Source organism: Saccopteryx bilineata, chromosome 2, assembly GCF_036850765.1.
Source record: "Saccopteryx bilineata isolate mSacBil1 chromosome 2, mSacBil1_pri_phased_curated, whole genome shotgun sequence".
Classification (NCBI taxonomy): Eukaryota; Metazoa; Chordata; class Mammalia; order Chiroptera; family Emballonuridae; genus Saccopteryx; species Saccopteryx bilineata.
Genome location: NC_089491.1, coordinates 264585753 through 264612687, shown reverse-complemented (window position 1 = coordinate 264612687; position 26935 = coordinate 264585753). Strand labels below are relative to the sequence as shown.

At 51.3% G+C, this 26935-nt stretch overlaps 1 protein-coding gene across 1 annotated transcript in view; it reads left to right on the top strand.

Annotated features, from left to right (window-relative positions):
• Nucleotides 1-23864, top strand: part of SRRM4 (serine/arginine repetitive matrix 4) — a 144860-nt gene extending 120996 nt beyond the window's left edge. The window contains exons 8-13 of the mRNA XM_066260462.1: nucleotides 2391-2547; nucleotides 16308-16609; nucleotides 19306-19509; nucleotides 19641-19751; nucleotides 20361-20501; nucleotides 22250-23864. Coding sequence (XP_066116559.1) covers nucleotides 2391-2547; nucleotides 16308-16609; nucleotides 19306-19509; nucleotides 19641-19751; nucleotides 20361-20501; nucleotides 22250-22541 — 1207 coding nt within the window. The 3' untranslated portion in view covers nucleotides 22542-23864. The remainder of the gene's footprint in view (nucleotides 1-2390; nucleotides 2548-16307; nucleotides 16610-19305; nucleotides 19510-19640; nucleotides 19752-20360; nucleotides 20502-22249) is intronic.
• Nucleotides 23865-26935: the final 3071 nt, after the last annotated feature.

Genomic DNA, 26935 nt, shown 5'->3' with positions numbered 1-26935 from the left:
CCAGGCCGGCTTCGGGATGTCAGAGACTGCTTTATTTTTGTTGTTGCTGTTGTTTTTAATGCTTCTCACACGTGGCTACGTGTTCACATCACTCAGGGAGATTTTAAAATCTCCCTGTTCTGGTCCCATGACATCCCTGTTAAATCAGGACTAGAGCGAGGAGGTGGAGGAGGAATATTTATCTAGATGCTACTCTGGGCCAGGCCAGACCAGGCCCTCTCCACTTGGCTGCACTTCGTGATCACCTTGGAAGTTTTTAGAAATACCAGTGCCCGGATCCCACCCACGATGGTCTGATGTAGCTCCGATGAGGCGGGCCGGGGCAGAAACATTCCAGTCTCCCCGAGTGATGCGAACGTGGAGCCCAGTGGGGGACATATTTGAGAGAAAAGCAGCTCCTGACATCCACCACGGTCACCGGCAAGCCTTGGTGTCCCCGCTGGACATCAACAGTCTCGCAGAGCGGGATGTCAGACGAGGCTGCTCTGTGACCCTGAGTGGTCAAGACAGGAGCAAGACCCCTTGGGATTCAGGCCCGAGCCCGGACGAAACAGGCACTGTGCCCGAAGCCCACAGGGGGCGTGCTCCTCTCCATCCTGACTACTGTGCGGTGGCCGCTGCTTCAGCAACGGTAGCCTTGACCTCAGTCTCCTCTCCCTTTCTCCCGATAAGATTTGCGGACATACCCAATCAGAGAATTCCCTCCATTTTCTGACAGCATCTGACCCCCAGCAAGGCCCCAGCTCCCTAAAGTCAGCCACCACATACCCATGGTGGGTTCTTTCTGGCAGTCGTACAGAGATGCCCTCTGCCCCCCTGGGGTGTGCGGTCTCCTCCTGCAAGGAGCAGGGAACATGCTTGTTCAGCCATGGGCATGCTCCAGGCGGCCTCTGTCTGCAAGGCATTGGCGCAGAGCTCACCTGCATTAATGATGTTACAGCTGAGGAGGCTGCGTCTTAATAGGCAATGGGATCGGTGCAAGGTCGCAGTGCCTGGCAGAGCTGGGACAGGGACCTGGGTCTGTGTGACTCAGCGAGCCTTCCACACCCTGCCCAGATTGAATGAGCTCTCAGCAGGGAAGCCGTGCCGGCAGGCACCGGGGCATGACCTTCTCCCAGCTCACCTCTCAGGGAAATAAATAGCTAACACTGCTGACCCCAGCCTCAGCCCTCCTTGCTGTCACCTCTGCTGGTCCTCCCCAGTGCCTGTTGAGCTGAGGGAAAGTCCAGCAGTCACAGAAGCAACCTGAGAGCTGTCCCTTGGCCAGCCGTCCTGGCCTGCAGACGCTCACAGTGCCGCGCGGCACAGGAGACAGACACGGCACAGGTCACCCAGAGCAGAGAGGGGCACTCCAGAGCAGAGAGGGGCACTCCAGAGCAAGAACCAGAGACATCAGTTCCTACTGGTTCTGCCACTTGGATGCTGTGTGACCTCGGGTAGGTCCCTAAACATCTCTGAGCCTCCGCTTCCTCATCTGTAAAATAAGACAGTAATATCCGCCCTGCCCAGGTCTTCAGGTTTCAGAGAAGACTGTGAAGGCACCTTGAGAGGGTTTTACCAGGGTGTGCAAACCAGCAAGGTTTGTTTTTATCCCTGCTGTGGCTCGGAGCTGCGGGGCTATGCAGAGCCCAGCCCTACCCTTCTGAAGAGTCAGCGCATCCTCTGGCTTCCACTGCGGACCAGGAAGCCAGCTCTAGATGTGACAGGCTTTCAGAAGGCATCTTTGTCATCTCTGTCAGCTAATTCTTTTTTTCCCTGAAAGTTTTGGGTGACTGTCAATAAGATGCCTCTGTTTCACAGATGGTGAAGTCACATACACACAGAAATTTACAGTTATATTTATAGACAAACACATGAAAACACAGATGGACACACCCAGACATACACACAGTCACATATAGACATAGACAGAGACACAACCACGCATGTGTGAAGGACGCTAAGCCAAATCAGGGTCTTCATAGCTGCGCCCCCAGTTGTTAAAACAGTGCCAAGTGTATGAATAAACATAACACTAGATGAACAAATGAAACAATGAGAGAATGAGAGAATGATTGAATGAATGAACGAATGAATGAATGGATGACTGAATGAATGAATGAATGATTGGATGATTGAATGAATGAATGAATGGATGATTGGATGAATGAGTGATTGAATGAATGAATGAATGATTGGATGATTGAATGAATGATTGGATGATTGAATGAATGAATGAGTGATTGAATGAATGAATGAATGAATGAATGGCAGTGGGTGGGCAGATGGACGGATGCACTTGTCGTTCGTACAAACACACCCAAACACTCTCCAGTCCTCAGGTCCCCTCAACCACCTCTCTGCCAGGCTCCCCTACAGCAGACCCTCAGGTGTCTCTCCTGTGACCCCAGGCACCGTGGCCGGTCCCGCGAGGAAGGGTGGAAGTCTCGCCAAAGGAACTCCCGCCGCTGCTCCAAGACCCTGGGCAAGGCCAGCCCCGAGGCCCGGTCCAGCTGCCCACCCAGCCAGCCCCTCCAGATGCTCAGCCTCCTGCCGTCCAGGGGTGTAGTAAGTATTTCGCACGGCCTCCCCCGGCCAGCCTCGGCCGCGGCTCCTCAGGGGTGGGGGCGGGGGCCAAGGGGTTGGTACAGGCACAAGTTCAGGGCAGTGTACGACACATTTTAATTCAGTTTTGGGCAAATATCCCACTGGTTTCAGACCTCATTATTGATTAACCAGACGGTCATTCACCTGCCTTTGGCAGCACTCGGCTTGCGGGTTCAGGGCTGGGGGTGGATGGTTAGACAAATGGCTTTCTGTCGGGGATGTTGACAAATACACATTGGTCTCCAGGGGGACACCTTCAGGGGCACATGCATGAGGCACTGTAGGTGGTTTCTTGGGGGACGAAGGAAAAGAGGGGTTCTGAGAGGTACCAGAGGACTCTAGCTTTGTAATGATTTCCACACCTTTGATGCCAACCAGCCTGCAGCCAGCTGGGATGTGACTGCACCCATATAAACACAGCCTCAAACGTACAGGGCCTGTGTCCTCGCCTGTGTCCACCAAGGTCTCAGGGCTTCCGGGGCACAGCGGCTGTCTCACTAGTCCCTTCCACAGGCGGGACAGAAACACCAAGGCTCAGAGAGGTTAAGGTCTGTGTAAAAACCACAGAGCAAAGCAAAGGCAAACGGACTCACGCCACACTCCCTCGGGTCAGCTACGAGGAACTGGCGCATGACTTCAGACAGTTGACACCGTGAGGTCTCCTGGGCGAGGGACTTGGGGTCGGACCTGAACTCAGGCCCCAGCTTTGCCCACGCCTAACTGTGTGGCTTTGGGAGAGTCACTTGACCTCATGGAAATTCAGTTTTCTCATTGGTGAACTTGAAATAATACCACCTCCATCTAGGCCAGTTGGGATGTACAATAAGATAAAGTATATGACGGCCTTTTGTCGACACTAAAGGAACTGACGGCCAAACTAGGAGGTGCAGCATGGTGTAGCCTGCGACTGTGGCTGTCCGCGAGGATGGGACCTGTCTCCTGTTTGCCCTGTAGCTACGGGCCAACCTGAAAACTGCAGAGAGCTGCTCCCCGGGAGAGGATAAGGTGGAAGGAAGGGGATGCTCAGAGGTGCTTGCGGGGAGGTCAAGGAAGAGAAGGTGTTGATAAACCCTGGCTGGGCCGGGTTGACACAGTAGTTGTGATGCGCCGTGCACGCTGAAACTCGTTACCCGTCACCGTACCCTAAATCACCAAGGTCCAATGCCGCCCAGATCCGCTGCCTCACTGGGACCATCCCCGCTCTCCCGGGCCCCTCCTTTGTGGAGGGTCCTGTGGTGCCGAGGGGGTGCAGGTGGCCTACCTGCACCCTCGCCCCCCCCCAAACACCCTGGAGGAGCTCCTCCCAGTGTGGAGAGATTCGGGGACTAGGTTCAAGTCTTGGCTTAGTCGGACAATTCCTTTTATTCCTACCAGCCTCAGCTTTCCCACCTGGAAAATGGGTATGATTAGCTCATTTGTTGCAAAGGTAGAAATAAATTTAAAATACAAACAATAAGAGGTGGGAAAATGCCTTTAAGTCAGTGAAAGCCACCCAGTCTCCCTGGTCATGGGATTTGTGGCAGCCCACTCAGTGGCCCCAACAACTGACCCTCATTATGATGTTTTCTCACCTGCCTGGGATGGTTTCCTAACAGGCAGGTCTGTCAAAATGTCTCTGAGCTAGGGATAGCTACTTAAACCTTTCTGAAACATAGTTTCCTCATCTGTTAACAAAAAAATAAAGATAATAAGTCTCTTCTTGCCTGACCTGTGGTGGCGCAGTGGATAAAGCGTCGACCTGGAAATGCTGAGGTCGCCGGTTCGAAACCCTGGGCTTGCCTGGTCAAGGCACATATGGGAGTTGATGCTTCCAGCTCCTCCCCCCCTTCTCTCTCGCTGTTTTTCTCTCTCTCTCTCTCCTCTCTAAAAATGAATAAATAAATAAAAATTAATAAAAAAAAATAAGTCTCTTCTTCAAAAGCCTCATTGTTGGGACAAAAGCAACCTTGTAAACCATCGATCCCGGTGCTTGGCACAGGGGCGGAACTCAGCAAGTATTAGTGGGTGTTATAATGACAATCCAGATTCTGGCTCTGCCCTTACCAACTGGGGAACGTTGAGCTGGTTACCTAAACTTGCAGTGTCTCAGTTTCCTCTAAATCTGCAAAACATGGATAATAATGAGACTACCTCATAAGAGGTGTGTTACGAGGACTCAGTGTTGCAGTATAAGCAAACACTGTAGACTGCTATAGGCAAGTGTAAGTGCTGTGACGGTTGACGCTAACAACAGTGGCAGCAGTAGTATTAACGAAGGAAACAGAAACAGCTGTACAACAGTAGTAGCAGCAATGGCAGGAATAGTAACAGCAGTGTGGTCCCGGGCCCAGACTGGACAGTGGGTGAGTGGGGACATAGCGCCCAGGCCCCTGCTTCCCCTGCTCTCAGTTCTCTTCCATCCTGGATGGTGACTGCAGCCCATATGGCTGGCCCTACCGCCCCACTCCTGGCTGCCTGACTTCTGGGGACCCCCTATGCTGGTCCTCTGAGTGCCCTCTACAACGGACTCTTTCATCTCCCACTCTGGTGCCAGGTGGGACCAAAGGTCTTCCAAGAGTCCTGGCCCCAAGATTCTCCTGAGCTCCCTGCTAAAGAGAACAGCAAAATCACTGTCATTGATCACCCGTTCAGTCATTTGTTCCGATCGACCAGTTATCTACTGAGCCTCTATAAGGGTCAGCTGTGACATTGGTCTCAGGATCCGGTGAATGAGAAACAGTCGGGCTTCTCAAGAGGGAGAGGGACAGGTAAAAAGTGTGTGAGACCATACACAATGACACTGAGATGGGGTTGAGGGTGAGCGGGCAGAAACAGGATCAGGGAGAGGGTTAGGTTAGGGCTGAGGGGGCCACACTAACCGAGAAACTAACGGTGAGAGGGTGTTAGCCAAGGAAGCAGGAAATAATGGAGTCTGGGATGGAGACAGAATTCCAGGACAAGAGATGGGGGTCTGGAGAGAGAACGGGAACCTGAGCATGAAGGGTCTTCTATGCCACACTCCACCACAAGCATTTCATATGCATGGCTCTTTAAAAAATCAAGAACAGGACCATCACATCAAGGAGCATATTTGCATGTATGAATATGTAAATCTGGGGTTGTGTCTTCTTGAAATCCTACTTGGTGAGCTAAAGATAGCCTGAAGCCCTCTTGCTGGGTCTGAGCCCAATTCCAAATGGAGGGTCCCAAGGAAACGATTTAGGGACCTTTCACAGCCTCCCTCATGCTCATTATCTCCACTCGACCATCTCTGTTCAAGGCATTCAGGAGACAGATGAATGAAAGACTCCTCCTGAACTCCAGAACTCACAGTCTGGTAGTCAACAGGATGCAGCAACACAGTGAGATAAGTGTTGTACTTAGGGCCGAGATTGAGTCGGTGGGCACCAGTACCTCCTCAGATGATAGAATATTCAAATACTTAGCTCTGGCCAGATTGCTCGCTTGATTGGAGCATCATCTCGAAGTGCAGAGGTTGCCAGTTCAATCCCTGGTCAGGGTGCATGCAGGAACAGATCGATGTTCCTGTCTCTCTCTCTCTCTCTCCCTGCCTCTCTCTGGGAAACAATACTTCAAATACTTGCACATTAGTTAATAGACCTTATCACCACCCCATCCTCCAGTCAACAAAGCCATCTCTTTCCTTCCCCGGTACCTTCTGGACCTTCTCACAGTCTAGCAACTGGAGAGTGATACCTGACATCCCTTCAGCACCAAGGCTAGCTACCTCTGGAAGTGGCTGTTCCCATGCTCAACCAATTGTTGAATATTTTGACTGTCACCTTTGATGGTGATGGAAGCAGATGCAATGTGTAGTAGGACCACAGAAGAACAACCAGACAATGCTGTCTTCATGTCCAGAGGGCTTTACAAATAAAGAAACATTAGAGCCTGACCAGGCGGTGGCACAGTGGATAGAGCATCAAACTGGGACACGGAGGACCCATGTTCGAAACCCCTAGCTCACCCACTTGAGCGCAGGCTCATCTGGTTTGAACAAGGCTCACCAGTTTGAGCCCAAGGTCGCTGGCTTGAGCAAGGGGTCACTCAGTCTGCTTTAGCCCCCCAGTGAAGGCACATATGAGAAAGCAATCAATGAACAACTAAGGTGCCGCAATGAAGAATTGATACTTCTCATCTCTCTCCCTTCCTGTCTGTCTGTCCCTATCTATCCCTCTCTCTGTCTCTCTCTGTCTCTGTCACACACAAACATTTGAGCTGGGTTTTGAAGGATGCATAGGAGCTCACCCAATCTAGATGGATGAGGATAGAGGGAGGGGGAAATACCACTATGTGCCAGGCACTGTCACATACTTCACACAGTTTTTATTTTCTCATTTGATCCACAGAATAGTCCTTTAAGGAAGATGCAGTTATCACTGTTTTTCTGATGGAAAAACAGAGGCTCAGAGAAGTAAAGTGACTAGGCAGGTAGCCCATTTTGGAGGAAGGGGAGCTGGTATGAATGGCTTGTGTCTCAGAAGCTTACACTGATAGCTAGAGGACTAAGGGAATGACAGAGAGGTTGGTGGCCCCAGGGTCTGGCCAAGCCCCTTCCCTGTTGCATGTGACTGGAGAGGGTGTCTGGACGGGGCTGACCAAGACTGAAGCTAGACCAAGGAGAAGGCTCTGTTTCTCCTTCCACCTCCACCTTGGGCCAACAGTCACCACAAATTCCTTGCCAACAAAAACTTGCACAGAAGCCACAAAAAAATAAATAAAAAGAAAGAAAAGAAAAAAAGGTGGACCTTTGGGACCATGAAAAAAGGGTCTCGTGCCGTTTATCTACAGGAGAAGGCAGTAGAGGGTAGTGATGGAGACTTTGGTGCAGACCTGGGTACTCTGGAGTTCTTGTCCTTGTCCCCCTGTGAGACCCTGGGTAACAGCAATAATTTTGCTAACTGAGCACCTACTATGTGCCAGGTGCTAGGCTGAATTCTGTACATGTCCGTACAATGTATTTCTTACAACAGTCCTTCAAGGGAGATTCTGCCAATGCTCCTTTTTTACAACAAGGAAACTATAGCCTAGAAAAATTAAGTAAATGGAAAGTGAAGATTCAAACCCAGGGAGTCTGACCTCAGAGACCGTGTGAGGAATCACATGACCTTCCTTGCGTCACTTCACTTCGCTGGGCCTGTGTCCTCATCTGCACCTTGGGCTCATAATCATACCTATGACTCACAGGGTCGCCGTGTAGATGGAATGAGAGAAGGTATCCATTCATGTAAAAAATATATGCATTAAGCTCCTACTGTGTGCCAGGCACTGGGCGAACAGCAGCGAACAAGAAAGACAAGGTCCCTGCCCTCGTGCCTCTTCAGTCCTGTGTGACAAGCAGCCCAGGGCTCAGGACACGATGCTCCATGTACAATAGTTGCCAGGGTTATTATTTGTCACTTTAGTGTCTTTATTCAGCTTACGCCACGTAAACCCAGACATGCCGTGTTTGCAGTATCTCCTGCTTCCAAAAGTTTCATCATATCCCAGATGTCTGGTGGACTTCAGAACAACCCGAGCAGAAAGGCAGATGGCGATGTGCTTCCTATTGATAAACAGGGAGATCGAGGCCAAGGGACAGCATATGGGTGGCCCTGGCCTGCAGACCCCTGACCCAGGCTTTCAGAAATTTTGCAAAAGCCTCCAAGCTCTCCCTCATCGGGAAGGCTAAACATCCAACGCCGTCCATTGCGGCTGAGAGGAGAGAGGGGCCACAGTGCAGAAGGGCACCGCAGGACGTGGGGGCCTGTGGGGCCGGCGGAGGCGGGCTTTTATTTATTTTTAATGGAAAGTGGCATGATAGTCTCAACTTTTACTTTTGCCAAGTCAGGACAGAAAACAAACCCCACTATTTTCTCTCATGAAAGTGACACCTTAGCACCAGAACAGGCAGGACTGGCAGGCCTCGGGAGGAAGGATGAGCCTTTCAACCAAACGCATTTCGCTGGACAAAAACTCCTCACATTGAACTGATTTCTCTCCTTTCAGTGTGGGCTGGTGAAAAATGTGTCTAACAAGATCTATGTAGAGATTTTCCAGAACAGGTGGGCTGGGGGCTGCAGAGAAAGGGAGATACTGAGCGTCCTGCCGGAGGGAGAGACACAGGAGGAGGCCGGCGACCTCCCTGAGCCCAAGAGCAAATGCAGTACAAGGCCCCGTGGGATGGCTCCAGCCTTGAAGGACTTTGTCATTTTCCCACAATCCCCGGCAGGTCTGCCTCTCTTTCTCCACCCCCTGCTCCTCCCCAGTGAACTCCCAACAGGTCAACGAACCCATTCTTTCGCTGTCTTCCTAATTAGTTCGCAAAGGAAGATGAACAGCAGCAAGCAAAATAAACTTAATGTCTTTGTGAAACAAAAGGATTTAAAAAAAAGAAAAGAAAAGAAATAACCAGAACCCTCGAGCTAAAAGCTCTGCCACCGGTTCTATATTCACATGAGAATTTCCGGTCCCCCGTATGGCAGGGAAGGAAAAAAAAAAAATTTATAGCCCTCTCTCTCCATGGGACCATTTGAAGCTCAGTAAATGGACTTGTTCAGTTTAATTGGAATTCTCTTCTTGATTGTATTTTTGTAACCTATTAGGCTGTGTTGCCTCTTGATCTCAGAATTCAGCTGAAATTAAATTTTAAAGTGTGAGAGGTTCTTTTTTTTTTTTTTCTCCCTGTTCTTGATTAAATAATGATTTAGGCCAAAAACAATATATAACAGTGCCAGCTTCCCCAGAGGGCTAAGAGAGACTCCCAGGGAAACGCCAGGAGCGGGAATTCGTGGTGGTGGTGGTGGGGGGTGTTGATTACTTATTAGAAAACCTCAAGTGTTAGCACTGAGTATATTAAGGAACAAGGAGATGAGGCAAGTTTATGAGTGCAAAAGAAGCAGAATTGGAGCTTTGCCTTGGAGGGAGTAAAAGGGGTGAAGGGGAAATGCCTATTGGCTTTCTCCCAACGATCATGAGTGTGTGAAATGCAGTTTGTCCTTAAAAATAAAATCTGACATTGGTGATCCTGACCCAAAAGGAAGAGCTTCTAATAGTCCTGGAGTCTGGATAGGACTCAATGGCTCTGGTCTGCTGGTTCCTTTCATTGACAAAAACCTAGAGGGATTAAAGGGGTTGAGATGTGGAAGTTGGAGCAATTCGCTCTAGTTCTGGAAGGGAGAGATGACCCATGCAGGATGGCCTGTGTCTCTGTTGCTTTCGGAATGATTGGGGTAACGCCAACACTTAGAAACAGAGGGTCACAAACTTAGATGTGTCAGGGGCCAGACAGATAATAGATATAGGCAACAGGGACCTTGTGGGGCTCAGGGCCAGGAGAGCACGTGCCCCGTCGAAAGGGGGCAGCTGCCATTACTCTGAAGTTGGTTAACGCCGGGCAGGAATGTGGACCCAATGTAGCAAGATTTTATTTTTGTCAACACCAGTGGAGATGGGGTTGCTATGTGAAATCACCCTGTTCTACAATGTTGGCAGTTCATTCAAACTGACTGTCCAACATACCAAGTGGGCTGAACTAGGCATATCTAAAACAAAGCCTAAATGTCCAGTGGCAATTTGGGGGTTGAAGCTGATTCTGTTTACATCCCTCTCCCCTCCCCACTTCATGGCTCACAGTAAACTTCTGGCTTCCAGACGATGTTCTCTGGCCACCAAAGACCATGTGGCTTGGCTGTGAGGCAGTCTGGACATTCTCGAGACCTGACAGCCCTGGGGCGCAGGCTTCAGCCCCTGAGTGGTGGGAACTGGTGTGTAAATACCGCAGCTCCTTCCCAGGTGGAGGTGAACCCCGGGGCCGGTTCTGTGCTGGCTCCAGTGTCCTCCAGCTGCCCGCTGTGGCAGCTGGTCTGGTAACAGGCCTTCCATTGGGTCCTCTGTCCCTCATCTCATCTCCCCACTGCTCTGGAGACATGCTTTCTGAAATAGACTACTAGCACTCAGATTTCTGTCCCGGTTTCTGGAAGAATTCATAGTAAGACCGATGCTATTTGACCGGATGGTTAAGTGGCTCTTACAGGAGCTGAATTTTTATGCCAAGACCAGAAGGAAGGCCTTTGTGAAGATGGGAAAGGAAAGGCTGAGATGGAGGAAGGGGTCAGAGTGGACCGCAGAAGAGAGCCTTGGTATGAAGGTTCCTGGTCTTAAATGGGGGTCTCAGGTATCACGAGGGCACTGTTACTGGGCAACAGTGTGTCTAGGTGACTCCTAGCAAATATCTTGAGGATCATTTTGCAGGCAAGCTGGGAATAGAGGGGCAGAGGGCATTTACATGCCTAGAAGAGAAATAAAATGAAGAAGGTGGATTCTAAGAGGCCTATTATCTAAATGAGGAGACAGGGAGGAGTGGGGGTGGGGGGGAGGGTGCGTCCCATCATGTCAGTGTTGAATGGGCCACTGTTTGCATGTTATGTGCTGGAGTGGGTATCTCCCTCAGGGATGGGAGGGCAGACACAAGAGATGGAGGCCTCTGTTGTCTGCCTGTCACGACTTCCATGACTTGAAGGTCTCCTGTGCACCATCATGGCTGTCACCTCCCCACCACCACCACGACCCCCCCACACTCCCACCCACCCCCAATCAAACACACACATTCTGTCTCCAGCTCCCTGTAATTGTATCTTTCCTCCTCTGTGGGGTGAATGGGAAGCCCTAGAGAAGGTGGAGTCTGAGGCTAAGAGGCCATTAAACTATCCAGACATCTCTAATGAGTTTATTAAAATGCTCCTGTCCCCTGGAAATGTAGATAGAACCCATCAAAACGTGTAAAGACGAAACCAAATAGTTTTCAGCTGGACAAAGCAGGAATGAATGCCTGCAGGGAACCACCTCCTCCCTCCTCAATCTCCACCCCTCGCCTAGGTCATGGTCTAATCTAAGCGGGTCGGACAGAGAACTGGATGTTCAGTACCTGCCAGGGATACTATGTTACGCTGGTGTGCCCCGTGCTTTGCAGTTAGAGCCCACTTATCCTCTGTTCTCCAAGCCACCTGGGGATGATGCTTCAGCCCAGAGGAAGGGAGAGGTTTTTAATTTGTCTAGCCAGAGGGGGTGCCATCTTATAATTTCTGACCTAGGGGAGCACCTGTCTGTATCCAGTCACTGTGCAGGCCCAGCAACCCTGCTGTGTGCACAGGGTCAGACTCAGCTCGCCTTCTAACCTGGCCTTCAGAGGAGCAGAGGGCAGAAACGGCAGTCAGGAGACCCGCACAGCTTGTCTCGTCTGGAAGGCTTCTCCCCTTAACCTGGAATGTACGCTGCTGGGAATCTGGAGATCGAGCCCCTCGGTGCTTTCTCTCAGGGTCCTGGGTCTGAGGATGGCCAGAAAGAAGAGCAGGAACCATTCCTGCTCTCTGCCGCAGGCCTGGACCTAACACCTGATTTAAAGGCTCTCTCTAGCTCAAGACCCCATTCTTCAACCAAGGGCCCATCTACTTTCCAAGGACTATTTTGAGTATGATGGAAGCCAATCTTTCCTTTAAAATCTAATTCCCCCCTGCCTAGGCGATGGCACAGTGGATAGAGCATTGGACTGGGACACAAAGGACCCAGGTTTGAAACCCCGAGGTTGCCGGCTTAAGCACAGGCTTACCAGCTTGAGTGCAGGGTCTCTGGCTTCAGCATTGGATCATAGATATGACTCCATGGTCGCTGGCCTGAAGCCCAAGGTCACTGGCTTGAGCCCAAGGTCTCTGGCTTGAGCAAGGGGTCACTCACTCTGCTGCAGCCCCCCGATCAAGGCATATATGAGAAGGCAATCAATGAACAACTAGAGACTAAGGAGCCGCAGTGAAGAATTGATGCTTCTCATTTCTCTCCCTTTCTGTCTGTCTGTCTCTATCTGTCCCCTCTGTCTCTGTCACACAAAAAAAATCTAATTCCCAAAGCTGGCAGTCACCCAGTTGGACCCCACCAGGGCCTGATCACCAAGCCATATTTACCATTGAATTTAGTTAGGAGGAGCCCAGGCATCGAAGCTTAGGCTCCCAAGGGACTATGCAGCTGCCTTATTCATTTAGCAAGATTTACTGTTTACTGAGCACCTGCTCTATACCAAGTACTAGTGGGTACATGGGTATAACACTGAACCAGTCGTGTATGGCCTCTGTCTTCAACAAGCTTCCACCCAGATGGAGAGATAGGCAGTAAAACAAGCATTTATCCCACTAACAGTGCTGTGATACTCAAAAGTCATTTTTGAATGAGAATGAATGAATGAATGAAGTAGAGAGTTTTGTGCTATGCTGGCCTTGGGGTCAGAGAAGGCTTTCTAGAGTAGATGATATGTAATCTGGAGAATGAATAAATTTAACCATGTGAAGCGAGAAAGAGGGAGATGGTGTTCTAGGCAGAGGAAATGGCATGTGCAAATGTCCTGGGGTTGAGAAAGCAAGTTGTGGAGGCAAAACCAAGAAAACTCTCTAACCAGTCAGCCTAAGGTTGTTGGGGCCGGAGTAGGGAGTGTGAGGAAAAGATAAGGCTTTGTGAAGTACACAGGGTGAGGTTGTAAAGGACAGTGTCATCCTTGCCAAAAAATTTTAGATTCATCCTGAGAAGTGGGACTTTTAAACAGACAGGAGAGGTCGGTATTTTCAGGCATCAGGGTGAGCTCAATGAGAACATTTCAGCAGCCCCTTTTATCTCTGTCTTCCGTGATGATGGAAAAGCAGGATGCCGTATAGAATTCTCAGTTCTAAACACTCAAGTTGCATGTGGATACCGGTTATGGTCAGGTAGGGACCCTCTGAAAGTGTCTCATGAGGTCAGGATGTGGGGTTAGGAGATGGAAATGGAAAAGTCCCCTTCTATGTCCACAAGCCCTGAGGGCCCGCACACTTACAAAATCTTTGCCCGTGGGCACCCATGATACAGCAGGGCAAATAATTTGAGATCAGTAGTCAAGGTAGGGAACAGGTACCTGGGGAGAGGCCCAGCCTGTATGCCCCCAGGTAGCAAGCCACGAGACAAAGGAAACCATTGTTCTCACTGGCCCTCTCATTTGAGCCTGGTTCCCTCCAAGAAGGACTTGCCTGATTCTTTTGTGATATCCTGGCCACCAAACACTCATCATGACTGAAGCAGATGCTCTGAGCTCATCCCTGGACCAAGCCCCAGCCTGACAGCTCAGGTCGCAGGGTCTAGCTGCCTGGCATGGTGCTTTCTTATTCCTGACAGCGGTGGTGGAATACACGTTACCTTTCCCACTCCCAGAGGTGGGAAAGATATGACATCCAAATTGCAAACAGGAAGACAAAATGAAGGAGCTGAAATGGAACAGGACCTTTATTTTTTTAAAGTCTCAGTCTAGAAAATTCCACCTGAGCAGCCTTATTTGGAAGTCCCTTCTCCCAGAGCAAAGCTAGACAGAACCCCAAACAGGGAAAGCAGCCGCTGTGAGGGAGAGAACACGGTAAAGCTGGACCATCCCTCTGGGCGCAAAGCCTCCTGGGAGAATCCCCACAGAAGTCCTGCCTCCCGGTCCAGGAGCTGCCATCCTGAGCCGTTGGAGTTATCTCTGTCATTCTCCCTGTTCCCGTGTTTCTGCCTCACCTTCATGACCAGCTGCTGAGAAGGCACAACTGTTGCTTAAGAAAGCCAAAAGTCCCCCTTTTTTCGGCCTGAGATAACCTGGGGAGGAAGCAGTCCTGTGATGGTGAGACCTACACTAATATTTGTGAGGCCCAGGGCAAGCATCTAAAGGCAGCCCATATACTATATATATACGTCTAGATATTTTTAAGTCAAGCTGCAGACTAAAACAAAATATATTTTCATATCTCGGCAAGCATACCTTCAAAATTATCTGTAAAGTCAGAGTTAAGTTTAGAATTCTCCGACCCTTCAGGTCACAACATGGCAGTGCGGGGGTGGGGGGGCCTGCTCTGAGGACCTGGCCTCTTCCTTTCTCATCCCACCTTTTACGCCAGCCGACGCTGTGATGGGCCTCCCATGCATGCACATAAACTTCAGCCTGGACATCCAAGTTCTGTCCAAAGAGCCCCCCTCGGGCCGAGTGTGTGCCTTTGCATGGTCTATTCCTGGGAGAAGCGATCCAGGGATGAGCCTGCAGAGACCTGAGGGGGCTCAGGGGCCATTTAAACAGAATTCTGGGATCTCAGGGACCCAGAGAGTAGTCTCAGGTAGTGGTTTCCAGGTAGTGCCCTCTTGATCCCACAGATTTTTTTTTGCTCAATGGAGATGGTTATCGCTGGAGGAGGCCCAGGACAGGGGCTCCTCTTGCTACGGCTAAATAAGCATGGGATTGTTGGCAGGGGCCAGAACCAACCCCGGTGTGGTCCCAGCCGTGAGACTCATCTGAACATTTAAAGAAAACCATTCACTGCGCTTCTAAACATATCACCACCTTCCCAAAGGCAGGCTCTCCGTCACCTCCTTCCCTCCTTTATCTGTCCTAGGTCAACCCCAGCAGGATTCTGGGACCCCCACACACACTCCCAGCCATCCCAGAGCCAAAGCTCCAAGCCCCCCCCCTCAAAGCCCTTGGTTGCAAGCACACCCTCCCTGTGTCACCTTGACCTCGACACCTAGACAGATGCAACGTCTCGCCCTCGTTTGCATTTTCAGCAAGGGTTTCTTGATCCAACTTGGGCATGAAGGGACTGACACAAGGTTAGTGTTGATGGCTTGAGGTCCCCTTTACTGAGAAAACTAAACAAAACGGATGCCCGCCCTGCCCCTCCCCCCACCCCCATTCCCCCAAGCCTGCCCGTCCAGAACACTGAAAAACCAAAACTCAAAGTTCAGGGCCAAGTGTGAGGATGTGCGGAAAGGTGTGTGTTTTTTCTTGTCATTTGCGACTCTAATGATGGACTCACGTTGCCCGCTCTTCCCTTTCTCTTACACCTTACCTACCTACTAAAGGAGGAGTTCTTGCTTGGTAAGTGGATAAAATCCGCAAAGACATGAGAGAATTTATTAGAAGCCACTCGAGAGCCTTAGCTACCTTCTCCAGGGGGAAAAGGACGCACACAGATATATCTATAGACAGCTTTTTGTTTGTTTTCAGTCAGACTATTTGACTTCCATTTTTTTTGTCCCCACCCCCTTTCTTTTCTCCTTTAATTGAAAACGACCAAAATGTCATTTTGTGACCTTGACTTTATATTTTAAAAACTCATCTTTATTTCATTTCTTTTCCCCGTGTGATATTTGTTTAGGGTTCTATTCAGGCAACTTTTTATTTAAAAAAAAAAAATTCCAATTCATTGAGAATTTGGTTGAAGTTTACAATTTTGGCTTTATCTCCTTTTATTTTTATTTTTTTTAAGTTCCAAGATACATATTTTTTCCAGGCCCATGGCCCCATTTCCTTTTCCCCTTTCCCTTTATTTTTTGAATTATTGTTTTAGGTTAAGGGTGTTCACACCCCTCCCCTTTCTATTCAGTTGCCTCTTTGGTTTAAGTTAATTCATTAGAAATTAACTTTTGTATAATTTCCTTTTTCTTTTGTTTAATCTGGATCGCATGCTTTTTCTCTGCATGATACCTAAATCTTCCAGTTATCCTAGCAGGGGGTAAAAACAAAATCTCCTTTCTGTGGTATTCTTTCAGGAATTTGTGCTTTTGTTTTTTGGCGTCTCTTCTTTCCTCTCCTCTCTCTCTTTCCTTTCGTTACAGTGCATCATGACGGTAAACATTTCTAGGTTATTTAGACACAGCCGCAGGCCCAGCGCTCAGCAGTGTCCAACGGGTGTTTTTGCTTTCAGATCACTGGGTCGGGGTCTGCCGCTGACCTCTTTACCAAAACAGCCGGCCTGCTCACCACCGGCCGAGGATGCTCCCAAGAGTATGACTCAGGCAACGACACCTCCTCGCCACCCTCCACGCAAATCAGCTCGGCCAGGTCGCGGGCGCAGAAGGGGAGCCCCAGTGGGGGACTCAGCAAGAGCCGGGACCTCAACAGCGGCAACACGTCGGATTCAGGGAATTCCTTCACCACCTCCTCCCCCCAGAACAAGGGGACCACCCTGGAGAATCTCTCCCCCACCAGCAGGGGCAGAGAGTCAAGGTCAGTGCACCTGGGCAGGAGGGATGGTCTCACCTTAGCCTCTCCGTCTCTGCCCTCTGCCCTCTCAGTCTTGCCTGCCCTGCACCACCCACCGGGCTCTGACCAGGGAGTGTTTTATTCGCAAGAGGAAGAACACTGCAGAAAACGCTTCCACACAGCCACACGAGACAGTTGTGATTCTGTGTCATCACCTCCTTACTCTTACTCAAGTAAACGACAGTGAAATTCTCCCCAGTGAGGACAGTGTCACAATAACAGCTGCTGCGGTTCGCTGATCATGTACCCTGTACCATCCATTCAGGACCGTATCCCTGAGCTAGCTACCCGGCGCCTCCTGTATGCCGGACACTGGTTTCTATGTGGGCCGCACAAAGACGGGGTGGTGCTCCCCCCAGGGGAGTGCATAATGAATAGGGCAGATGCAGAGGTGCGGGAGGGGTGAGAAGAGATGGCTTGCCCTCTGCCATAGGCCGGGTCTTCCTTCCTCGGGGGGCGAGTCTGCTTTCATTCACAGTAGCCAAGGTTTCAGAAAGATAGCCAAAGCCTTGGCAGTGAATTAATCTCCAAGGTCAGAGCACCGTTTGTCCCCAACCCATAGCCACTGCCGTCCTGGACAAACAGCTTGGCCTCCACGCATGGACCTGGCCTCCAGTGTGCCTGTCTCGGGACATCCCTGGCCTCATTCACACCCAAGCTTGGCTGGGGCCAGGGCTGGGCCAGAGCAAATGTCACTGTGTCCCGGAACAGGCAGTGTCATTCCCAGATGGGAGAGCGAGGACACGTGTCTACTGACTTATTGCTATTACGCAAGAAAAACTGAAAATAGCAATAACAACAAGAAGAGCAATAATAGTAATGGAGCCCTTAACTATAGGCTAGGTACTACAGACCAAGTATGTCCTGCCAATCATCTTATCTCCTCCTAAAATCTTTACGGGATAGGGACTATTACAACCCCATTTTAGCTAATGGAGAAACTGAGGCTCAGAGTAGTTAAGAAACTTGGTTAATGAGGGCCAGCACCAGATTCACTGATCTGTCCTCAGAACTGCAGCTAAGCTCCGAGCAGCATTGAGCAGTCACCTGCTTAATTTGATCTACGTGGACAGCCAAACCACATAATTCAGCCCCAGCCTTTCACTTTGAAATAGAAATGATCTTTAAATCCATGGCTATTTATGTCATGTCAGCTCTGAGCAGAGGAAGAGGCATCAGCTCTAAATCAGGGACCACAGTTGGTGAAGGTAGGGGGCTGGCGATGTGGCAGGGGCGCGGGCTTCGGAGCCGGACAGGTCCCGGTTTGGGAGGCTGGGTGGCTTTGAGCAGGTAACTAACCCTTCTGAGTCCTCTGTAAACTGGGGGTAATAACAGTGCAGCTGCCCGGGGCCCATGGGAGAACTAAATGAGATGATGCTTGTGAAGTGCCTGGGACACCAGGAGTCTCAGTGTTTATTCCACGGCTATGTATCGATGGCCTAGGACACATACATCAGGCTTCATCCTAGGTGCCGGGATAGTGTCTAGAGAGACTTGAGTCTTGTCCCCAAGGAACTCACATCTGCAGGAGGAAGAAATAATTATGAGACCAAGTGAGGTCTTATTGGGCTAAGGAAGGCATAGGGCTCGGGGTTGGGGTAATACATTGGAGGTCACCACCCCCCCCCCCAAATTGGGGGTGGGGGTTGTCAAGGAAGGCTTCCCTGAAAAGGTGAGGGCAAACTGAAGTTTGAACCGTGGGTAGGAATTTTCAGGTGAAGAGGGGAGGAGAGTTCCAGGTAGGGGGAATGTTCTAAGGCCTGGACACAAGGGAGGGAACAGGGACCTTGCAGGAGGAACAAACAGTCCACAGGGACCAGAGTCAAGAGAGGAGTGTGCCAAGAGCTGAGGGGTGAACGGGGGCCAGGTCATGATGAACCTGGAAACCACACTAACATGATCTGAACTTGACCTTTGGCCCAATGAGCATGTCCTGACTGAGAACCCATCAGGAGTCCAGCGTGGCTCTAGGCGGGGTGAGAATACAAGACAGGACACTTTGGGTGAATTTGCACAAGCCTCTACCCTTTGGGTCTCAATTCTCCCATGTGCAAAATGGCTACACTACAGTTTCCCAAACTTAATCCAACTACATCACCTTCATGATTTTTATCCTACCTTTGGTACCATTACTGTAATAAGCTCACTTTTTAAATAAGGAAATTTACCCTACTATCTTAAAGAGAAAATTAGTATCACTTGTCCTAAATAGAAGGCACTTATAAAAATCCATATGATTAAATAGTGTATTTATTTCTAGTTAGTTACAGTTGCCTGCCCAGGGCTCTGAGCCCTGACCTGCTTCTCTCTTTGGGAAACTGCAAAGATTTGAGAGGTAGTAAAAATGCCAGTAGCAGCCAAACCCGCCTCTCTCGTTAATGTAATCAAAGAGCTGGACAAGACTCAAAAAGGAGTAAAACAAAGTGATTTGATGTTATTTATTATGGTGCCCCTGCCTAGTCACCCAAAATACTCTGAAGTGCCCCACAGGAGGGGAGTGTCCCACTGTCTCTACTTCTCTAACGTCTGTGGCCTGGAGAGACTTCCCAGAGGTGGGCAGGCTTCAGAGAGCAGCCCACCCAGGCCGAGGCAGGGAAGTGAGCAACAGCGTTGGCCGCAGCCAGGCCAGCAGGCAGGCCAGCTTGTCCTCCCTCCCACAGAGGATTTCAGTCGCCATGTCTGGAGTGCGTCGAAGTGAAGAAGTCCAGCTTGGTCCCATCCACAGCCCAGAGCTCCCCAGTGAGAGGGTGCTCCCGCAGCTCCTCCTACGCCAGCACCCGCTCCTCCAGCCACTCCTCCCGCTCCCCACACGCCAGGGCTTCCCCCAGGTACACCGGGAGCCGGTCCACCTCCTCTGGGAAAAGGTGAGTGCGGTTCTGACCCTGGCTCTGCAGCATTTCCTCCTTAGGGAGGCGAGCTGCAGGAAGCACTAGACGCTGAGGGCAACCCTGGCGGAGCACAGCAGGCTTCTGAGGGGCTGTCTTCTCTCCTCCAGGTCGTACTCGCGCTCTCCCAGCTATTCCTCCAAGTCTGGCAAGAGGAGCCCGCCTAGCCGGAGCTCTCGGTCCCGCCGCAGCCCCAGCTACTCTCGCTACAGCCCCAGCAGGTACAGGCCTGCGGCCAGGCACTGGCCCCGTCCATTAGACTAGTCCTCGCCCATACTAGGATCCACCTCTCTGGCCCCGCCCCAAGCCCAGCCCCTCATTCCCCTTCGGTCAAGCCCTGCCAGAGTAGGAATAGGATGATGATTAAACATTATTGTAGTTCCCACTGACTTACCTGGAGTAGCAAGTGAGGTCCCAAATATATTCTTGTGGCCTAATGTACCCCCACCCCAAATGTTCCTACGGCCGCACTCCAGAATTCACATCCCTACCGTTCATACACCCCATACTACTTCTCGTTCCTATATTGAGCCCCCAATCATTTCTCACACGCCAGGGTCCATGTAACCTTCACATCCGTACCCCTGCAGCACCTGCAGTCTTGTAATGCCCACCCTCAAGGCTGGCACCCTGTACACGCCCGGCCCACCCCACTGTACTCACCCATGCAGACTCTCCACAGCCCTGTCATCTGGGGCCCGTGCACACCCTCTCGCCTGCCCCAGTGGGAGGGAGGGCATCGGGACAGGAAGTGAGTGCCCCTCTCCCGCCCCCTTGCACGATAAACAAGGCCACTCCCAGGTCCCCAGTAATGCCCCGCATCCCTTCAGGGAGCGGGACCCCAAGTACAGTGAGAAGGACTCGCAGCAGCGGGAGCGCGAGCGAGCGCGTCGGAGACGTAGGTCCTACTCGCCCATGCGGAAGCGCCGGAGAGACTCCCCGAGCCATCTGGAGGCGCGGAGAATAACCAGGTGAGATGCAGGGCCCGGGGTGCCCACCTTCACACTCACACCATTCCCTACCCATTCTGGCCTCGGGCTCTCTCCATGCCTCCCTGGGGCTGGATTTCAGAATTGTGGGAGCTCAGGGATGCCCCTCCCCCAAAAAAACTTCCCAAACCACTGAAATTACGTTTCTGTTCCAAACCTCGAGGCCAAGTCAGCACCCTAGCGTTACCTGCCGGGGTTGCAAAGGGCGGAGCAGTGGAGGCGGGGTGGGGCGGGGCTAGGTGGGTGGCTGGAGTAAGGGGTGGGGCCAGCATGAGGAATTGGGTGTGGCCAAGGGGTGTAGCTAGAGTTTTGACTTGGAGCTAGGGCCTGGAGGCGAGGCTGGGGCAAAAAGAGTGAGATCAGGCCTGGGAATGGGGGCCAAAGCAATGGGACAGAGCCTTTGCCTGGGGATAGGGTTGGGCAGTGGAGACAGACCTTCAGGCTCAGACCCACATGCTCAGAATCTACGCTTAGACCCATCCGTAATTATACCCTGAACCATGTGTGCAGAGGGCAGACGGGATTAAGTTCCAAAGGTGCTTGGAAGTGGATAAGGTGGAAAGTGCTGGATCTGCAGTGGAATCCTGGCCATGCCACTTTCCAGATGAACCGGGAAAGTCTTTTCACCTCCCAGAGCCTCAGTTCTCACCCATGAAATACTGGAGGAAATAACTCCCAGCAGTATTACGAGGTTGAAATGACAGGAGACAAAGAGAGATGAATGCCCTTGGTAAATTTAAACGCAGAACATTAGAACCCACTGTGCGCCATTGTTATGGATTGAATGGCCGGACTAGGTGGACAAGGTTTTCTGTAACAGGTCAGGTCTTAGACAAGTCCTAGAAGAAAAGCCTGGGGTCTGAGTGGACAAAAATTTCTCAGGCCTTGAAAACTGGGAGAACGGCTGAATGCTGCCCTAAAATTGGCTCCTGACAATCAGATGGGCTTTTCCACTCTGCCCACAGACTCACAGGGAAAGGAAGGGAGGGGAGGGGAGAGGGTTCCCGGCTGCCAGATGCCTTCTCCCTGGAGATGGCCAGGAGGAAGAAAAAGAACTTGTGCCCCAAACAATAAGACGGGGTGATGGCATCGCCTTCTCCCTGGTGCACAGGAAGTGACTCCTAAGCTACTGCCTTAACCAAAGGTGTCCTGGGGTAGACTTGGAGGAAGGCTGAGACAAAGAGAATGGCACTTCCAAAAGGCTCTCTGGCTTCCTTGGTCAACCTCAAATAGTTGACCTCATTCAGCATTTCCCAAACTTCAACCACCGGTCACTTTTTCCTTGTCTGCTTCTTAGTGCACTAGCGTGTACTTAATTTTCTTTAAATAGATGTGCCCTTTTTTAGAGGTCCATACGTTTATTTCAAAAGGAAACTTGATCACTATAGTAAATGGAAAATCTGCCTCCCTTGCCATAAATAGACGGTTCTAGTGAAAGTAAAAATAACAAAACGAGGGTTCAAGTTTAATGTAGATTCCATGGCCAGCTGCAGCCCCAGGCCCGCTGTGTTAAAAAGTGAAATAATTACTTTTCAAGACTTGTCAACTCTAGATTCATCTCCCTGCTGTTCCCAGAACTTCAAGGGAAGAGTCCTCTAAGCCTTAGAATCTAAAAGACTGGTAAATGAAAGGCCCCTACCTTCCTTCCCCTGGGACACGGCTGAGGCTCCCCGCACGCTGGGCGCTGGGAGGAGCCTGGCCCTCATGGGTGCTCCCTCCGGTCTCTGCAGCGCCCGGAAACGCCCCATCCCCTACTATCGGCCCAGTCCCTCTTCATCCAGCGGCCTCAGCAGCACCTCCTCCTGGTACAGCAGCAGCAGCAGCCGCTCCGCCAGCCGCAGCTACTCCCGCAGCCGAAGTCGTAGCAGGAGTCGTAGCCGGAGCAGGACCCGCACAAGCAGCAGCTCCAGCTCCCGTAGCCCCAGCCTGGGCTCCCGGAGCCGGAGCCCAAGCCGCAGCCGGAGCAGGAGTCGGAGTCGAAGCTACAGCTCAGAGGACAGCTACTCCAGCACGAGGCGCTAAGAAAGGGCCCTCCTTTGAGCCAGCTGCCTGCGGGGGCGGGGCCCTCTCACTCGGCCAGCCTACCTGGCTCCCGGCCCACCCTGCCTTCTCCTTGTTGACAGACATTGAGGACTCCCGGACCCTGTCCTTCCTGAGCTCCCCGGGAGGAGGAAGAGAGGGTAGGGGGTGCTTTGGCCTCTATGTCTAGCTGCTAGGAGCCTCCACCAGCACCACCCTGGGGCTCAATCAGGCCAGGACATATGGAGAAAGCCACCTTCTGCTGGCACAAGAAACCTCAAGGTTTTGTTAGAAGGGATAGGTCCATGCCTCCAACATTTGGGCGTGGCCAGGAAAATGTAGAGATGGTTCCTGCTAACACACAGCTCCCAGGATGCAGATGGAAGGCCAGTGCTAACTCATCACACCTGCCCTCGCCCTCCCCTCATTCGTCTCTGGCTGGCTGCACGTTTATGGATCCCTTGCGGGGATATTGGGGTTGGGGTGATGAAAAGAGACCAAGGGCAGTTCGGCTTCAGAAGAGGGGGTCAGATCTTTCACCTCCCCAATCAGGCCAGAGCAAAAGCTAGAAGGCTCTTGAGTCCTAGAAGAGGGTACACATGAGTAAGGGACGTGGACATTTTGGTTGGTAGTGGGATCCCCTCATCATGAATGTGGAAACACAGAGGAAGTGGTCAGTCCGCTGCTCCCAGCACTCCAGTGTGGGCAGGAAGAGGGGCAGTTCTAGCGATGGAGAGGCCACAGCAGGGCTTACCCAAAACGCCTCCTGGCTGTTCACAGGGACCCCGCACACTCACTGAGAAAGGACACGGTGGACAGTCGGGACAGCATGGTCTACAGCCCCACTTCTTAAATTTGTCTCGGCCCCACTAGCTAGCACCAACTTAATTTCACGGGACCATCTGCTGAGCATTCCCCAGTGCCATGGCCAGCTGCCAGCCCCAGCGCCAGCCCGTCTGGCCTTACCCTCCGGTTGGCGCCTGCCTGCCCCCTTCCCACCGCCCAGACTGCCACACCCTACCCAGTGCAGCTGAGCATCCACCCACCCACCCTCAGCCTAGGCCATCCCCTTTGCCTCTCAGGAATCTTGCCAGGATGGGACACAGCAGCTCAGGTTTGGGGGGCAGGGGAGCCCCAAATCCAGAGAGTCTGGGGGCCTTGAATGCTTTATGGCTTGGACTCCCACTGGCTTCTGAAGTTCCTTGTCAGCGTGGGCAAGCCCTGCCCTTTCCTCTGCCCCCAGCCCACCTTCCCGTGCGCCGGCTGGGCCGTAAGGGTAAGTTGATCTCCAACACACAAATACCGGCAGCTGCTTCACCCGCAGAAGGCGCTGAGAACAGGGGTGTGAGAGAGCAGATCCTTAAAATAAACGCCTGGGCATCCCCCTCACCAGCTGACCGGCTTTCCAGAGCCTCGTCGATGAGTTCCCAGTTTGTGGTGGCAACAGCAGCAGGACAAGACAGAGAGAGAACGAGAGGGGACAGTTCCCAGCTCTGGATACTAGGGCTCTGGGGAAGCAGGGACCAAACACTCTTTATCCCTCAAACCAAAGGGAAAACATTCCAGGGAAAAAAATCTTTTTTTCTTTCTGGAGACAGTGACCCTCCCTCTGCAATCTTTCCCATCATATCAGCCTCTGGGGCCAGAAGCTGTCCTGAAACGACCCCAAAAGTCCTTCCTGCACCAGGAGAGCAGAGCAATGCTGGCCAGGCAGCAGTGGAGGAACTGGCCTTCCCATGATGCCCTCTGGCCTGGACCTGGGCCCCACCCGCCAAGATTTCCGATGCCAATGCTGCCACTGCAGAAGGCCAGAGGGCATGTACAGCCAATGTAAATAACCCTCTCCCCTGCCCGGGCGCCCCAGCTGGACTCCCATCTCCCATCACGGAGACAGTGGCTTCCTGGAGCCCCGGAACCTCCCCTGCAGGACAGAGGTGAGAGGCTCGAGAGCCTCCCCTTCAGACTGCCTTCATCCAAGCAACTGTAGGGGACCAGTTCACCTAGAGCTGCTAGCAAGCCTTTTATTTATGTATTTATGTTGATCTATTTATTTATTTATTTATGTGAGGAGATTTCTCTGTCACCATTAGCAGTATTCAACTATTTATTTATTTATTTATATGGAGAGGTTGGTGTGTGTTTGTATGTGTTTGGCAAGGAGGGGTTTTTTCTAGATTATTATCTGTGCATCTCTCTTTTTCCCCCCCTTGTGTCTCTGTGGATGCGAGGATTTGAGCGGCCACGTGTGGGGGAGGATGTCGGCCTTTGCCCTGACGGTACGGTGACCCGGAAGCACTTCAGCAAGGCTCACTGCCCAGCCCGCCATCAGTGAGTGAGGGTCAGGCCTTGCCCCAGCGCTCTGCCCACCTGCCGACCCCCGAGGTATTAGAAAAATGAGAATGGCCAAGAAGCTTATGAGCCAAGGTGGACTGATGGGGCTTCTGTCAGAACTTATTGAAGTAGCTGCCTGTGTTTGGGATGACACGTGGTTGAACCCTAGGACCGCACTTGAATATGACGAGGTGCTGAAATCATGAGAATAAGGCAGGGATTGTGACAGAGGAAAGGGAAGAGGCAGAGCTTGATCTCACCCCTACTCCGGGGCATATATCAGCAGGCAGCATCACTCACCTGCTTTTCTGAGCATAGCTGGTTGGTCTCATGGAAGTTACTCAGGCCCCTGACTCCCATCCACTGAGATGCTGCTCTGTTGTTCCTCCAGTGGGTCCACACTGCCTTGCGATGAGGTATGAGTCGGCCTGGGAGAGAGACACAAACCCAAAACCACAGCCTTACTCTGTAATCTCTTGCTGTTCTATCAGGAGAGAGAACAAAGCTATTCCTGAAATTAGGAGGGGAAATAATAAAGGTCAAAGGAGCAGCTAGAGGTCCCCCACCCCCAAGAAGGTCATTTTGGACCCATCTTGGGAACCAGAACCCAGAGGCCTTTACCAGTCTGGCCTCTCTGATAGGCTAGCAGAGGTTGGTGGCAGGAGACGGCCACCCTTCCTAGCCTTGAAATGACCAGTTTGCCTGGTCCGGCTTTGGGTTTGGTGGGTCTTTTGCAACGGCCCTGGTTGTTTCCCTGGCAATGTGACTTTACCCTGCCTTGCTTGGGGAAAGTTTGCAAGAAGGCTGCTGAAATGCCTCCTGGGGGATATCTTCATCCCTCCTTTTTGCGTGGTGCATTTATATCTAATTTCCTTTATGTTTTCTTTTTCTCCCTCCAAAAATAAAACTCTTATTGGTGTCTACCAGAACCCCCACACCCTAGCATTGCTATTTTCCTGCCTTCCCTCATTCCGTTCTGCTTCCAGGGAATGAGACAAGTGGCCTGAAACCTGCTCATGTCGAGAACTTACTTTAAAAACCAGGGTGGAAACAGAGGGTTGTCCGGCTTGAGGTCAAGCACACGCAGCCCTTTGACCTTCCTGCTATGGGTCGTCACTGAAATGAGTGAATCCAGGCAAACTGCTCCCTTTCTCTGGGCCAGAGTTTCCAGCTGGGAGAAGTGGAGGAGTTTTTGAGATACAATCCAAAAGGTTCACCGGAGGCCTGGGCAGTTCTTCCCAGACAGAGTGAGTGCGCCGAGACTCAGAGAACAAAGGAAAACACCCTCGAACATTTTTAGGAGGTGTTCCATCATGAGCGTTACACCTGTAAGCGGTACGTGAATTCCCTTGAATTTGGTGAGAAAAAGCTAGTAATTCAAAGCTCTGACCCAGGCACCTTCTAGTTCATCCAGGTTTGAGCACATGCCTCTATCTCTTCCCTCTCCTTGGAAGAAAGTCCGCCTTTCAGAAGCAAAACAAAATTACGATGTTTTAATGACCAGGGGTCTCTGTCTCAGACCTGTCTTCTTTCCCAAGGGCTTTGCTTGCAGAGGCCAAAAGTCAGGGTGCTCCCAAACGTGTGACAGCACCTTGTTTTTTCTTCTCAAGTCCCACTTCTATCTCTTCTTCTGCCATACTCTTTCCCCCAAGTATCCAGAGTGGTCTCATGTGCCTGTATCTGGCTTTTCTCTCCAGCAGAATATAATAGTGTGTCTCATAAAAAAATTTTGTTTAAATTTAGAGGATTCCTCAGAACATGCCCCTCCCGCATTGGCCACCTGAGTACCGCAGAGCCCCTGTGGAATCAAGTGTTACCAAGCAATGCTTCATTACGACCTCTTCATCCTCACTCCTGCACCAGCGCGCCAAGGAGTTGTCCTCTACCCTGTCTGTGGCTGTTGTTTTTGTTTGTTTTTATTTTCTGAGGTCTCTTCCCCCCCACTCCACCCCAGTGGTGGTTGTTTTGCATTGTAAATACCATGATGGGATCCCTCATCAGAACATGGCTTACTTAATAATTTATTTCCTATTTATTGAGTGGTATTGGGAGAGGAGAGGGACTAT